The sequence below is a fragment of the Mustela nivalis genome (genome assembly GCF_964662115.1).
Source record: "Mustela nivalis genome assembly, chromosome: 12".
NCBI classification, from domain to species: domain Eukaryota; kingdom Metazoa; phylum Chordata; class Mammalia; order Carnivora; family Mustelidae; genus Mustela; species Mustela nivalis.
Window position 1 is genome coordinate 5,282,440 of NC_139031.1, and position 16,549 is coordinate 5,298,988.

The 16,549-nt window shown below is 46.0% G+C and overlaps 1 protein-coding gene across 11 annotated transcripts in view; it reads left to right on the forward strand.

The window, feature by feature from the left end:
* Nucleotides 1-16,549, forward strand: part of PRKAG2 (protein kinase AMP-activated non-catalytic subunit gamma 2) — a 245,239-nt gene that overhangs the window by 214,019 nt on the left and 14,671 nt on the right. For all 11 annotated transcript variants that reach the window (XM_082693440.1, XM_082693434.1, XM_082693437.1 and 8 more), the window contains 4 exons: nt 6,360-6,441; nt 7,528-7,586; nt 14,494-14,539; nt 16,095-16,149. In XM_082693440.1, the coding sequence (XP_082549566.1) occupies nt 6,360-6,441; nt 7,528-7,586; nt 14,494-14,539; nt 16,095-16,149 (242 nt within the window). The remainder of the gene's footprint in view (nt 1-6,359; nt 6,442-7,527; nt 7,587-14,493; nt 14,540-16,094; nt 16,150-16,549) is intronic.

Below are 16,549 nucleotides of genomic sequence, written 5' to 3' on the forward strand. Positions count from 1 at the left end.
GATGTCATTGTTTGGACTGGGTCCGTTTTATCCAGTCCGCGGAGCCCAGCGGAGACTAATCACGCTCCCGTCTCCTTCGTCCTACCGTTCAGTATTCAGTGTTATTCCGGACTTGCGAGCACTCCCCTTCTTAGTTGGACCATCTACGCCTTTCCACACCTTCTGACTTCTTGATGGGACTTTCTGTGTGGTCAGACCTGTCGGACGTGTCTTCAGCTCCCCCTGGAGCCACTCCCTCTGGGTCCTGGGTCTTCCTGCTCCGGCTGTCACTCCCCGTCCTGCTCACCCCTGTCTCCCGAGGCCGGGAAACACCTCATCCTCATCTTCCTCCTTCATTGCAACACCTGACTTTTGAACACATGCTTTCTGCTTCTTTGGTCTATTCCCTTTCGCAGGGTGGAGCACATTCTTCCGTAGCTACTGTCTTAGCCCACTTGGGCTGCGGTCACACACCAGCACAGCGGGGGCTCCGGCCGCAGGGCCCGACCGCTCGCAGCTGGGGAGGCTGTAAGTCCGCGATGGAGATGGTGGTCAGTGAAGTTCCCCAGGAGGGCTCCCTTCCGGCTGGCAGACTGCTGCCTTCTCCCCATCCTCACAGGGCAGAGCCCTGCCACTAAGCCCATCGTGGGGTCCCCACCCGCGTGACCTCATCTCAACTCACCTCCGAAAGGCCCTACCTCCTGATACCGTCAGTCCTGGGAGTGAGGGCTCCCACAGACGAATGCTGCGGGGTCACACTTCGCCCCAGCGCTTCCCACGGACAGATGCACGGAGGTCATCATGTGAAATATTAAGTATTTGTTTATCTTTCAGACTCACCGTATAGACTGCTGGGTATAGCATTCCTTAATGAAAATCATCTTTATTTAGAAATTTGAAAGCGTCCTTCCGCTGCTTTTGGACGCAAGGATTGAAGAGCAATGGGTTGTGTCCTCTTTATATGAGTTTTCGCCTCTAAAAGTATTGGGATTTTCCCTTTCTCTCTGGTGCTCCACAATTCCAGACCAGCGGGCCTCCTTATGGTCTTTGTGTTCCTCGTGCTGGCCCACGGTGCGCCCCCGGAGCCTGGAGCGCTTGTCTTCGGTGATTTTCTTCCTACCGTTTTTCCTCTGAGACTTCAGCTTGCAGGTCTTGGGCTCCCTGAAGTCATCCTTTAATATTCTTGTCCTGCCTCTTTCTCTCTCTGCCTTTGATTCTACCCCTGGGAAGTTTTGATTCCATTTCCCTCTGGGGAAGATGTGCCCACAATGGGAGCGTCTGTGGCTTTGCGCTCCAGGTCTCCTCAAGCGGCTGAGTCTAGGCTGCCTGTTGGGACCGAAGGGCGGGCAGCAGGGACATGCATGGGTGGGGGGGACGGTTCTTGCCCAGCATCACTGGTCGGTTTCACCGGCAGCTCCCAGTGCTCATATCTGTGCGTCATATTTGCAGGGCCGCTTCTCCAGAAAATGATCCTCGGTGGTGATAGGGCGTGGCGGGTGGCTATGGCCATTCCCCGATCTACACCAGGCTTCCTGTTCCCCTCTGGCCCCGTCCCCACCCCCACCAGGGCCTCCAGTCTTGGGTCTTCCGTGTGCAGGGAGAGGTTGGTCTGCTTCTCTCCCCTCCCTACCCCTCCCCAGCAAGGCTCTGTCACTCATTAACCTTCCTCCACCTGCTTCTGCCCCGCAAACCTCCTGGTTCATCCCATTTCCTGCTTCTATTCCCTGAAGTTTCAAGAGAGCTTTTCAGGAGGAAAACGTGTTGCAAGTGTGTTTGCTCTGCCATTTTTAAGCCTAAGGAGACACAGGGAGACTGCAGAAGTCCCCGAAAGGGGCTGAATGAGGCACAGAGGGAGGAGGGAAGGAGTGCCGACCTTGACGGGACTGATGGGGCAGCTTAGGTTGTGGAGTTAGAAGGTAAAGGCTAACCAGGTTGTCATAGGTAGAGTTGAAGGTAGGTGCGCTTGAGGTAGAAGGAACTTTGGGGCATAGAAGTGCCAAAAAAAAAAAAGCGCAGACCAGTTCAGTGTCCACTGGGCTGGAGCCAGGAGGTGTGGGCTCCCTCGCCCACGAGGCCGGCCCCCTCCTCGCGCAGCTCCGGGAGAGCCAGCAGACACGAGAGAGAGGCCTCCGGGGTGTTTAAGCCACCGGGCAAGTTCTGAGGTAAACAGTAAGAAACCAAATTAGATAGTTTTCCAGAGCTTTAGCTGTTCATCAGTGTTGATTTTAAAAGCCCCACAATCAGCTTAATTACTGAAAATCGGGGTGAAACTGTACGGAGAACAGTGAAGCGGCCAAGGAACCACATTTCCGTTGTTTGGAGCATAGATGTTCCACTTGCCCGGAGACGGCAGAATCTCTTAGGGCTTACTGTTTTAAAAAAATCATTTCTATATTTAAAGTTTATTTTTCATCTTTCCTTATCTAATTATCACATTCAGTTGTTTGAAAATCCTATTAAAAGGTACATTTTAGAGGCGCCTGGATGGCTCAGTGGGTTAAGCCTCTGCCTTCGGCTCAGGTCATGATCTCAGGGTCCTGGGATCAAGCCCCACATCAGGCTCTCTGCTCAGCGGGGAGCCTGCTTCCCCCACCCCCCTGCCTGCCTCTCTGCCTACTTGTGACCTCTGTGTGCCAAATAAATAAAATCTTTAAAAAAAAAAAAAAAGTAAATTTTAAAGCTGATAAACACTTTGAGCAAATCGCGTATCAGTTGAAAAGTTTTCAGAGGTAAGCAAGACCCCTGAGAGCTTTTTCCTGCAGATCGCTACCAGATTGGGCCTGCCGTCCTTTGGCCTGTTCATTGGTCACTGGGAACACCCTGCGTCTTCTGTCATTGGGAGGAATTTTCCAAGTAGAGTTTTCAGTTGCTCAACTCCATGCATGTGGCATGGAGAAAGCCGAGTTGTAGAGCCAGGGAGGTGCGGCCGGACCAGAAGCCGCAGGGGGGCCACTCGGCACAGGGCCCTGGGACCCCTCCGTCTGCTTCTCATCTCCGGGGCTGGGTCTCACCCACTCCCCAGTGTCGTCTTGAGTCTTGGGAGGGCGGAACTGTGCCTCCCTCCGTGAGGTATGGACGTGTCAGCGTTGCATGTGGGTGAGATTAAAACAGTCCGTCTCTGTGTGCTTCTGGCTGGGTCCGTCTGCGCTGGGAAATGAAAGCGTTGACTCCTTTGGGCTCTCTGTGCCGACCCCGGCGCGCATCTTGCCATCAGGCCCACTCAGCCCGCACGGTCCCCTGTGACAGCATTACCTGTTGTCCCATTCTGTGACTCACAGCGCAGAGGCGCGCAGAGAGCCAAGGACCTGAGCGCACAGAAGCTTCTAGGGTCCAGTGATTCTCCCCTCGCAAGGACGCAGGTGGTATTTGACTTCCAAGGGTTTTCCTTTAGTGTTTGCTGCTTTGCCTTCTCTTGCGGCCACGACGGTGCTTTTTCACGTTAAGTTCTCGCCATTCTCTTGCTCCTCGGACTGCTGCCTCGGCAGCGGTTTTCCCACTGTCCACCCTGCCCGGCTGCGGCACAGTTCACAGAAGCCGTGCGCCATGTCAGCGTCTGGTGTCCTTGTCACGGCCTGGGTGTCCCCCGGGCGGACCTGCCATGCATCCGTCTTAGGTCTGTCTGCACCGGCCATTAGACTCAAATACTCGCTTCGCAGCCAATAGAGATTTTCGGGTGCAGACTTGTAGGGACGGAGCCCTGGGAAGCACGGTGTTCTGTGCGTTTCCGAAGAACCGTCATCGTGCTGGACAGTTGAAACGGACACCTGCTGGGCTGTCGGTGGACTGTTGCTGCTTTGAACACGAACGTGTGTCTTTTTCGCTCGCCGATTTTCTCTTGGCCTTGGACTCTTAGCATCTTGTCTGCAACGTGTGCTTAGCTGTGATTTTGTCGCTTTAACCTGCCTGGGGTGGATTTGATTCCTTTTGATAGACTCCAACTTTCTGTTGAGATTCACCTTTTTGAAACGATCTTGAAAATCCCCACAGAAAAGTTCCGAAATGACTGTGGCAATCGAGTCACATGCTGCTCTTCTCTGGGGAACAGCAGCTTCTCGAACCTTCTCACTCGGCGTCCGCCGGGCTCTCGGTGACCTGCAGGTTTTGTCGGGCGTCTGCAGTCACGTCATCGGGGGCAGACCCGCAGCCCTCTGGGATGGGTTTTCAACAGCTGCGGTCACTTAGGGTGTCATGGATGATCTTGATAAACTATTTTAAAATTGGTTTTCTCCACTAAATCCATTTTTTGGGAGAAGACCGTAGGTAATCTGCAGTTACAAGGTCCCCCCCCACCGTCCCTAGCTGCTCCAGCCAGTTTAGAAAAACAAGCTCAGCTCATATTTAATGTGTCCTAAAATATGTTTTTCTGTGACTTCTCCACATATTCTTTTATAATATTTTCTGGGACCACAGTCAGGGGTTCCCAGAGCACCACCCAGGGAAAGATAGCAAACCTGACAAATCGGCCCGCCATCCCTGGGTGCCAGTTAGTCACACGAGCACGACTGTTTTCAGGATTCTCGATACACTCTGTGGCTCAAAGAGTATTTGACCCGTTTCTGGATGCCGTGGAGTTGCTATTTCTCTCTCACGTCACCCGTGATTGGGCCCAGAGGGGTGAGTGGCTCTACACCTCTTCCCGGTCCTGAGCCGTTCATTCAGCAGACAGGCGGGGTCCCCATGGGCTTGTACTTCGCAGGACACAGTGCTGGGCTGGGCTGGGCCACGTGTAACAATGAGATTTCCTCGCCCACCTGGACTCACGTAGGGGAACCGAGCTCCTATGTAACTCCTGCCAAGCAGAGGCAAAGTGTATCATAACAGACGTATAAACCGATGCTGAATTGGTTGGGAGCCTGAGCCTGATGGGAAGCTCTGGGCTCCTGTCATTCTCTTATTAAGTTAGCTGGGGTGTGGCATACAGTGGGAGAGAGAAGAACCTGCTTCCGTAGAAAAGGCCACATTGACATTTTTTCAAAGAAACACACTGTCACTGTCCCAGCTCCTTAATATCACTTAATTTTTTGCTTATTTCTCTTTGATGTTTTTCATTTAAACACATATTTTACATAATTATAATGTACAATTTTTGAGTCTATGTTTTCACTGCCATAAACCTTCTTTATAATGTTTTACTTCAGCATGGTCTTTCTAATTCTACCATTTGATATTTTTTCCCCACTGGCAATCCAGTATTTAATACATTTTCTTTTGTTGGGGGAAGATACTTTTCCAGTTTGAATATTAGAAGTAATGCCACACTGACCATCTTTGATTCCTGCTCCTAATCCTCAGGATGACTACATAATCCAACAGAGAGAACGAGTGTGCAAACAGCACGAATGTTTAGGATTCCCAATATACGTACACTGTGGCTCAGGCATTTTTCTACTGGTTTATGGTACCACCTGGTTTCATGGCAGCACTTGAGGTAGCTGCTGTGACCGAATGACGTTGGCCTCTAGCAGCTCTGGGTAATACTTCCAACTTGCTTTGATCTTCATCTCTGTGGTTTTTTTTTTTTTTTTTAAATAAAGATTTTTTTGTAAGGTTTTTTTTTTTTTTTTGACAGAGATCACAAGTAGGCAGAGAGGTGGGCAGAGAGGAGGAAGCAGGCTCCCCGCTGAGCAGAGAGCCTGATGTGGGGCTCGATCCCAGGATCCTGGGATGTCTCTGCGGTTCTTAATGAAGGGGAACCACGTCCCTGCGTGTATTTGTTCTGGGCGTGTGGGGGGTCATCTTCAGCACTGAGTTGGGGCCGCTCACACATACACACGCCCCCAGCCCCGGTGCCTGCTGTGCCTGGTGCAGTCCCCAGACGGGCTGTGCCGCGGGGTCCCGGGGACACCATCTGTGTGCACCTGAAACAGGGCCAGGCGCATGCTGGATGTTTGTCTCTAGACGATGTGAGAGTGCAAGGCTCTACTCTCCCTCACGCGTCTTCTCAGCCTCCGGGAAGTGAGAAAGAATGCTTGTGTGCTCTGTTACTGAATGTATGACAGATTTTCATTTCAGGTCATTTGGTATAACTTCAGCATTTCGAAATGAACTAATAGCCACATATAGGAGAAATTAAACTGAAGCTAAATTCTTTTATACAGTTTTAATTGTATAAAGTCTCTGTGTGTACTAGGTTCTTAGATACAATGAAAAAAATTTTTGAAGTGAATTACATTGTTTCCACTGCAGAAAGTCTCCAGGCTTTAAGTAGAATACAAAAGCATTTTTGCCAGTGTGGATAAGTTCAACTTTTTAGCCTCTCAAACTTACAGAACTAACGTTGAAGATAACCAGTAAAATCTGGCTGGATATTAGGGTTGAGGTATTTCCCCCCTGGTGTTTGGACTTTAAAGTGTGTTTTTGTTTCTCTTGTTTGTCTTTAGGTGAAAAAGGCCTTCTTTGCGTTAGTAGCCAATGGTGTTCGAGCAGCGCCGCTGTGGGAGAGTAAGAAACAAAGTTTCGTAGGTAAGCAGTGTGGGCCTGGGAGCCTAAGAGCAGAGAGCCCAAGGTATCCTAACAGATGCTGCTCTGAAATTCAGTCTCGAAAACTCTGCCAAGCTGAAGGACTCTGGGCTTTTATGTCCAGGGAAGGTGGGGCCACTAGCAAATTCAAAACCCCTGCGTGCCCCCACTGAGTCTCGCTGCCATCTTTATTTATTTATCGAGTTTCTTTTGACTCATTACCTCCCTGGCTCCCCGAAGGAGCTTCTGTGCCTTTGCCGATGGCTCTGAAGGCAGGGAACAGGGGACGCTGTGCTCAGACTCCTGACCTGGGCCGCCTTTACACATGTGTACGTGACAGTGGGCAGTCCCCGCTCCTGTGGCTGACCCCTTGTGGAGCGTGCGAATGAAGTGACGGAGTCAGGATCGACGCCTGTGCTAAATCATCGCTATCCTATCGGGAAGGTCCTGTAACTCGGGGTCTGGGCTGGAGCATTTCCCGCCGTGCAGGTCATGGTAGACAGCAGATGTCATCTCTGCTAGCGTGCGTCTGGTTTAATATCATCAGCGTGTCTGCCTCCCACTCTCGGGGACAATCCCCTCAAAGAACAGTTTCTTGCTTCTTCATCTTTGTAGTCTTGGCATCTGGCACACAGTAGGCACTTAATAACTGGGCACTAAATCAGTACTTAAAGAACCATCATTTGGAGAATGCTTCTCAGGAAACAATCCACGTGCCCTGGAAGTGTCCTGTGTCTAAAGCTTTTGGAATACCTTACCTTATCTTACCTTACCTTAAAGTATTTTAAAATATTTACATGTCACTGCAAGTCTCCTGTGAGGTTTTGTATTGATCAGTTCCCCACCACTGAATTGCCAAATACCGTGGCTGAGTCTGTTGTACTTACTGTCAGGTTTGATTTCAGCTAAATTTATCTCCATTTGTTGTAGATAATTAACAGACTAAGAGTCCTAAAGAATAGAATATATTAAACTGTGCTTGATATGTTTAAAGTGTGTTTTAGGAGCTTTTCTAGAAAAGATTCCAGGCTTGCTTATCCTATGAAATTTTTCATTGTTTTATATTTAACATATCATTCTTTGTTCCAGGAATGCTAACAATTACAGATTTCATAAATATACTACATAGATACTATAAGTCACCCATGGTAAGTGCCAGAAATCCTACATGGGTCATTGGAGCGGTATATTTCTGTGTATTGGGGGGTGGGGGGGTGCTGGGAGTTGATTTGTACAAATATGTAATATATACCACGCAGGGCACATCAGCGTACATCAGTCACTGAATTTATGATCTTTGATGCCCTGTGGGCGTGCCGCGGTGTTGTGACTGCTGGACCCGCAGACAAAGGCGACCCCGCCCCACACCACTCTGGGGCCCCAGAGCTTATCTTCCCAGGCCTGTCCGTGGGACTGCGGCCTCATGCAGTTACCCCCTGAACTGTTTCACAAGAACTGTATGTACTCTGTGGTTTTAAAGAAGTAAAACTTAAAATTAGAGAAATTCAGTTTTGATATTTTTCTGCCAATTATGAAAAGATGCCGCTGGCTAATTTCAGTGGGAGAACTCCCTGATCCCCGGTTCCTTGTCCAGCTGTTTGCTAAGAGCATAGTTTGAGAACCACATAAGGCCTTTTATCGAACACTGTGATTTTTGTGATTCTACCAGCTTGTTTGGGTTTTGGCTTTGGTTTTTGTGGGGGGAGGGGGGAGTGTTTTTGACAAGGGTAGGTAAGGACAGAACTGCATAATTTTTTTCTTTTATGCTCTTTTGGGTATCTGAAAGGTAAAAGACAATCTAATACTCATTTTATATGTAATAGCTAATATTGCCCAATAACTAATTTCCTATGTAAAATGAGGAAAGTAAAAACATAAGAGATACTCTCAGAATTAACTTGAACCAACGATTTTGTAAGTATCCCATATTTATTTCACATGAGGAATCTGATTTCTTAAATACCACCCATGCAGGTAAATACTGGTTTTCTTTATAAGGGTCATATGTCTGCTTTTGAACTAGCAAAATCACACATGACTATTAACTGAATATATTTTGATAAAATACAGCTAAACCTGTGTTAAAGATCTCAGCAAGGGGTGCCTGGGTGGCTCAGTCAGTTAAGTGCCATGATCTCAGGGTTGTGGGGTTCCACCCACGTGGGGCTCTGCGTTCCCTGGGGAGCCTGCGTGGGACCCTCACCCTGGCAAACACGCTCGCTCTCTCTAAAACAAGTCTTTAAAAAAATAAAACTCTTAGCAGTAGCTAATTAAATCAAAATTTCTATAAAAGCAGTTGTCTAAATATGCAGCCCAAAGTTTTTTTATTTATAAATGACATACAGGATTATAGTAGTTTCAGGTGTGCAACACAGTGAATCCCTGTTTACGTACATTACGAACTGATGAGCACAGTCGGTCTAGTTCCCTTCTGTCCCCTTACAAAGCTAGTTAGTTTCATTGACTATATCCCCGTGACTTGTTTATTCTGTAACTAGGAGTCTGGACCTCTCGGTCCTCTTACTGATTCTCTTCTCTCCTCACTCCCTTACCCTCTGGTGAGCACCAGTTTGTTCTCTATACCTATGAGTATATTTGTTACTCGTTTGCTTTTTAGATTCTGTATGAAGTGAAACCATATAGTATTTGTCTTTGTCTGATTCCCTCTAGGTCCCTCCGCGTTGCCACATTTAAATGGCAGGATTCCATTCCATTTTATGACTGATACTCACGCGCGTGTGTGTACAGTCGTTCATCTATCAGTGGACACTTGGGCTGCTTCCTTATCTTGGCTATTGTGAGCCCTGCTGCAGCGAGCATAGGGGTACATATATCTTTTCAAATTAGTATTTGCAGGGCTTTTTTCCCAGGAAAATACCCAGAGTGGGTGCCTGGGTGACTCAGTTGGTTAAGCAACTGCCTTCGACTCAGGTCATGATCCTGGAGTCCCAGGATCGAGTCCTACATCGGGCTCCCCGCTCGGTGGGGAGGCTGCTCCCTCTGGCCCTCCCACCTCTCGTGTTCATGCTCTCTCTCTCTCTCAGATAAATAAAATCTTAAGAAAACACACACACACACACACAGTGAAATTACTGGCTCCTATGGTAGCTCTAGTTTTCATGTTTTGAGGAAAGTCCATGCTGTTTTCCATGGTGCAGACACCAGCTTGCCTTCTCACGACGGTCCACAAGGGTCCCCTTTGCTGCACATCCTCGCCAGCACTTACTGTCTCTTGTCTTTTCGACGCCAGCTCTTCTGACAGGTGTGCGGTGCATCCCACTGTGGTTCCGATTCGCATTTCCCCCATGATGATGATGCTCCTCTTTCCAAACGCTTCTATGGGGGGCGGGTTTAAGCTTCGTCAGAGTGTTCGTCTTTGACTGGTTCTGTCCCGTTACTTCTGGGAGCTCCCTGGGATTCCCTGGTGGTTCAGCGAGGACCTTCCATTCCACAGGACACAGTGGCTTCCGTGGTGGGTCTTGGCCTGGCCTGGTGTGCTTTCACCGTGGGTACGCCCCGCTTCGTTTCCAGTCAGAAACTCTAGGAGGGGGCACCTCGGTGGCTCAGTTGGTTTAGCATCTGCCTTCGGCTCAGGTCATGATCCTGGAGTCCTGGGATCGAGCCCCACATCAGGCTCTCTGCTCAGCAGGGAGTCTGCTTCACCTTCTCCCTCTGCCTGCCACTCCCTTTGCTTATGCTCTCTTAATTTCTGTCAAATAAATAAATAAGATCTTAAAAAACAAAACAAAACAAAAACAACTCTAGGAGATCCCAGCTCCGCCTTCTCTTCTTGTCCTGGACAGCTCCTCCCGTTTGGGTTTCTGGCTGCAGATTCCCCTGGCCCCGTCTGCCCCAGACTTTGGTTTCTATCTCCCTAACTCAGCGGGAGTGTGGCGCCCTGGCCGGGTCACATCTAGAGAGAGCTGTGAGCATGGGGCTCGCTGTGTTTGCAGGCCTTCTCCCAGAGGTGCCAATAGCCCAGTGTCGGAGAACCGTTCCTGCACACGTTTTTCCCATTGTCTAGTTGTCTGCAGCCGGGAACTAGTGCGGCCCTGTCCCCCCGCCGGGCTCACGGGACCCTGCCATTGCATGTGTGCTGTGAATTCCAGCGCTTGCGGTCACTGAACGCAATCTATTATCTACATAATATAGTGCCATTTAATCTGCCCTTATTTTTGGTTTCAACAAAATACAGAGGAAAAGGATGCAGCATCTATAGTTTCTGTGCCAAGGCGCCGGCAGCCTGTGTGCACCCCCGTCCCCATTACGCCGTCGGTTCTGTTGTGACACTGTGGTTCGTGTCACAGTGTCCTGAGGTCATCCTTGTGCTCAGAGAACACTTCCCCTGTTTTACGGAAGTGGAATTGACAGTTGTTGTTTTTAACACATTGAAGATGTCATTTCATGGTCTTTTGGCCTCCCGGGGCTTGGGGTCAGAAGTCAGCAGAAACGTTTACCTTCTGTCCTCTGGGGAGTCCGCGTTTCCTTCTGGTTCCAAGCTGTCTCGTCCCTCTGGTGTCAGCACTGGCGGCCCCGCGCCTGTGTCTGCTTTTCCTTGTGTGGCTCCTGCGCCAGCTAGGCTGCGTTCCCATGATCCTCTAGGTTGGTTTTTCAATTTGGGAAGTTTTTGATTGCTGTTTCTTTAGGTATTTTTTTCTGTCTCATCCTTCCTCCCAGGACTTCAGTCGCGTGTGTATAGGCCACTGGACACGGTCCCACAGGTCTCTGCCCCTGCGTTCGTCTTTCTGGCTTCAGTGCCGTGATCTTATGTGTGCTTGCTCTTCCCTGGGTGATCGCCAGTCCTACTTTCAAACCTTATTCCCATGGAATTTTCACTGAGATGGGGAGCTTACCCTTGAAAGATTTTGTAGGGTCTTTATAAAATTTTCTGTGGTTGATTTTCCACAAAATGGAAATGGAACTTTTTTTTTTTATTCCCTAAGCTCAATTTCATTTACATATATTGTGTTACTGTTCAGGGGTAGAAGTCAGTGACTCGTCAGGTGCAGATCACACCCCGTGCTGGTTCCCTCATGTGCCCTCAAGGCTTCGTGCCCGTCACCCCGTCCTGCCCCACCACCTCCCCTCCAGCAGCCCTCGGTTTGTTCTAGAGTTAAGGGTGGTTTGCCTCCCTGTCTTTATCTTCTTTTATCCTTCCTTCCCGTCCCCTGTGTTCATCTATTTTGTTTCTGAAATTCTGCGTGAGTGAAATCATATGGTATTTGTCTTTCTCGGACTTACTTTGCTTAGCAGAATACCCTCTAATTCCATCCACATCATTGCAAACAGCAAGATTTAACTCTTTTTAGTTGCTGAGTAATACTCCACTGTGTTTATGTATTCCATGTCTGTGTGAGTGTACACACATACTACATCTTCTTTATCCATTCGTCTGTCGATGGACATCTCGGCTCTTTCCACAGTTTGGCTATTGTGGACATCTTTGCTCTAACACTGGGGGGCACGTGCCCCTTTGGAGCACTACGTTCGTATCCTTTGGGTAAATACCCAGTAGTGCAATTGCTGGGTCGTAGGGTAGCTCTATTTTTAACTTTTTGGGGAACCTCCATGCTGTTTTCCAGACTGGCTGCACCAGCTTGCATTCCCACCAACAGCGTAAGAAGGTTCCCCTTTCTCTGCATCCTCGCCAACCTCTGTTGTTTCCTGACTTGTTAATTTTAGCCATTCTGACTGGTGTGAGGTGGTTTTTATTTTTGTTTTTGTATTTCCCTGATGCCAAGTGATATTGAGCACTTTTTCATGTGTCTGTTGGCCATTTGTATGTCTTCTGACCATTTCTTGGCTAAATTATTTTGTTTTCTGGGTGTTGAGTTTGATAAGTTCTTTATAGATTTTGGATACTAGCCCTTTATCTGATAAGGCATTTGCAAATATCTTCTTCTGCTTCTGCTTCTTCTGCTTCTTTTAGTTTTGTTGACTGTTTTCCTTTGCTTTGCAAGAGCTTTTGGTCTTGAAGTCCCAATAGTTTATTCTCGCTTTTGTTTCCCTTGTCTTTGGAGATGTGTCTAGCAAGAAGTTGCTGCAGCCGAGGTCACAGAAGTTGCTGCCTGTGTTCTCCTCTTTGACTTTGATGGATTCCTCTCTCATATTAAGGTCTTTCATCCATTTTATTTTCGTGTGTAGTGTAAGGAAATGGTCCAGTTTCATTCTTCTGCATGTGACTGTCCAGTTTTCCGACCATCACTTGTTGAAGAGACTTTTTTCCGTTGGGTATTCTTTCCTCCTTTGTCAAAGATTAGTTGACTGTAGAGTTGAGGGTCCATTTCTGGGCTCTCCGTTCTGTTCCACTGATCTATGTGTCTGTTTTTGTGCCAGAACCATGCTGTCTTGATGATGACAGCTTTGTAATAGAGCTTAAAGCCTGGAATTGTGATGCCTCCAGTTCTAGGTGAGTTTTTGGTGTGTGAGTTTTTGTTTTTTTTCCTGGTTTTTTTTCCCCCAGTGTTCCTTTAGCTATTTGGGGTCTTTTGTGGTTCCATACAAATTTTAGGGCTGTTTGTTCCAGCTCTGTGAAAAATGCTGATGGTACTCTGACAGGGATTGCACTGGATGTGCACACTGCTTCGGGTAGCACAGACATTTTAACAGTCGTTGTTCTTCCAGTCCATGAGCATGGAACGTTTTTCCATTTCTATATGTCTTCCTCAATTTCTTTCGTAAGTATTCTGTTTTTCACACAGAGCCTTTACCTCTCTGATTAGGTTTTCCCAGGCATCTTCTGGTTTTTGGAGCAGTTGTAAATGGGATCAGTTCCTTGATTTCTCTTGCTGCTGCTTCGTTGTTAGTGTAGACATGCAGCTGACTTCGGTGCATTGATTTTATATCCTGCAACTCTGCTGAATTCCTTTATCAGTTCTAGCAGTTTTTTGTCCGAGTCTTTTGGGTTTTCTACATAGAGTATCATATATCTGAGAAGAGTAAAAGTTTGATTTCTTCTTTGCCAATTTAGATGCCTTTTATTTCTTTCTGTTGTCTGATTGCTGAGGCGAGGACTTCTAGTGGAGACTTCTAGTGAGAGGATCAACGGTTCTCATCCTTCCTTTATTAATGTGGTGTATCACATTGATCGATTTGCAGATGTTGAACCAACCTTGCAGCTTAGGAATAAATCCCACCTGGTCGTGGTGAATAATCCTTTTAATGTACTGTTGGATCCTGTTGGCTAGCATCTTAGTAAGAATTTTTGCATCCGTGTTCATTAGGGATATTAGACTGTGACTCTCCTTTTTAGTGGGGTCTTTGGTTTTGGGATCAAGGTAATGCTGGCCTCATAGAATGAGTTTGGAAGGTTCCCTTCCATTTCTGTTTTTTGAAACAGTTTCAGAAGAACAGGTGTTAATGCTTCTTTAAATGAATTCCCCTGGGAAGCCATCTGACCCTGGACTCTTACTTGTTGGAAGGTTTTCGATTACGGATTCAATTTCATTGCTGGTTATGGGGCTCTGCAGGTTTTCTCTTTCTTCCTGTTTCAGTTTTGGTAGTTGATGTTTCTAGGAATATATCCATTTCTTCCAGATTGTCTGATTTGTTGGCATATAATTGTTCATCGTTTTCTCTTATAATTGTTTGTATTTCTGGTGTTGGTTGTGATCTCTCCTTAGCACAATTTTCCATTTGTCCTTTTTAAACTAGAGTTGCTAAAAATTTCCTGTATCCTTAAAAAAAAAGGAATGGGTATATATGTCCATATATGTTTAAAAATGTAAGTGTATCAGAAATTTTCATGTTAAATTAATGAAAACTAGTTTATTTTTTAAGTAATCTCTACACCCATTGTGGGGCTCAGACTCACAACCCTGAGCTTGAGTCACACGCTCCTTTGAGCCAGCCAGACACCCCTATTACGTTTTAAATTTTGAAGGCACTTACCTTCAAAGAAATGCAGAGCATTTTATGTTTGTTGTATATCTAATATTTTGAATTATCTTGATTGTTTCCACCTGTTGAATTATGGGACTCTGCATTGGTTATGAAGTAACTTTTCTTGTCTTATATATGTTAATATTTGTAAATAAGAAGTTTTCTTATTTGCAGGTACAGATTTATGAATTAGAAGAACATAAGATTGAAACATGGAGGGGTAAGCACAATTGGGTGATAATCTTTTAATATCAGGAAAAAATGTTCTGCTTAGTGTGTAAAATATGTTTTAACTTAATGGATCTTTCTTCTCTGTTTAATGAACTACATCATTAAAACATGTCTGTTTTAATCTCAGTGGTGAACCATACCATTATAAATACGATCCATTCTGTTGAGTGGACATTTGTGGAGAACCCACAGCGAGTCTGTATACTAAGGCTGGGACACAAGGACGAATGAGCTTACTCAGGCCCCAGCCACTGCCCCCAGCAGAGTCACCACTCACTTCTGAGTGTGGCCATCCTTGCCCGCAGACTTATCTCTATCTAGAAAATGCACCAGGGGAGTGCCTCCTACCACTAACAAAAGCAAAGATCTGTTCTTACATTTAATAATTATTTTTCTACAAATTATGAAGAAACATAGAACAAATGAACCTTGAACTGGAAGATTTTGGTAAATCATATGAAAAAATAACCCTTTAAAATCACAATATCTTGTTTTAATTCTCATTCTATGACTATGTGATTGTTCTTAGACCCATCCTGCTGGATTGGATGAGTGGGGATGACTGAGGAAGGCTGTCTGACCAATACTGAGGAGGGGCTTTATAGGGGGTCCCAGAGAAAAAGCCTGGATAGAAACGGAGGGACCTATAGACAGAAAAATGTTAATTAAAAATGAAAAATCTGCTTGGAATGATAAGTAACCTTTGTGAGTAGCAGCTACAGAATCTGAGGGTCCATTGGAATCTCTTGAGGGCCAGGGGCTCTTCTAACTCTCTCTGACCTGTAAGTTTTATTGAACAAGATATTTGATTTGTAATGGCTTTATCAAGTCAAACCAAACAAACTCAGTCAACATGAAATCTTAACGCACTGCCTATTATGAATATGTACCTTAACGCCAAGAGAGATACTTCCTCTTAAATTCCACTATACAAGTAATGTTAGACCAAGATTTAAGTATATTTGCAATTTGATATTATGTGGTATTTGGTGGTAATAATGGTAATGTCAGGTTACTCTTGAATGCTTTCTGTAGAGAAATCTCAGCAAGACAAATTAGTTACAGTGGATCTTTAGAAAGAATTTCTACAGACTACAAAGATCCCCCAAGATACAGATTCTGAGCGTTAGCTTGGTAAAATAAAACTTAATGGTTAAAGAACAAAGTTTGTTAAAACCTACAAAAATTAGTTAAAGGATTTCTTGAGCGCTTGTCTCTGGAGGGTGATAATTTGGTAGCATTCTAGTGACCTCTGCTGGTTCTGCTTTCTACATCCAATTGCTTGACTTTTCTTCTTATAACATTTATTGTAATACTGTTTTTAAATATTTAATTTTTCCACAATGGCAACATCCTAAAACGGTTTATAAGTTGTTTAAAGTAGTCCTAACTATAATTTATACAGTAGTGTTCTGTACATTAGATTTATTTGATTTTGGTTTTTAATCCTTCTAATTGTTATCTATAAACTGAAGAGTAATTTACATAATAATTGCAAATACCAAATGTGTTACTAATTGCATATTTTCTTTCTATAAAAACAGAGCTTTATTTACAAGAAACATTTAAGCCTTTAGTGAATATATCTCCAGACGCAAGGTAAACCTGTAAAGTTTTTTCTCCTTTGAAAACATTTATTCAGATTCTTGTTTCCGTGATTGATAGATTTTCTTTTTTAATCTAGATAGGGGACAGCCTCCTTTATTTCAGATACTCAATTTAATAAATCTAGAGACAGTGGGAATCAGCCATTGTTTGTTCAAAGGATTGATAAGGGGCCGGGAAAATGGTCAAACTAAGCAGTTTTAAAATCCTGGTCACCTGCCACATGAACCGTCTGGGGAGCTTGTTAAAACTGCTCGTCTCTGGGCTCTGCCTCGGACCTGCTCCATGGCCTCTGGAGGGTCGTGGGTCGTGCCCAGGAACGTGCACTACAGCAGCTGCCCCCGGGGGCTCTCATGCGCCCTGACGCTGCAGGGCCACCTCCGTTAGACACTGG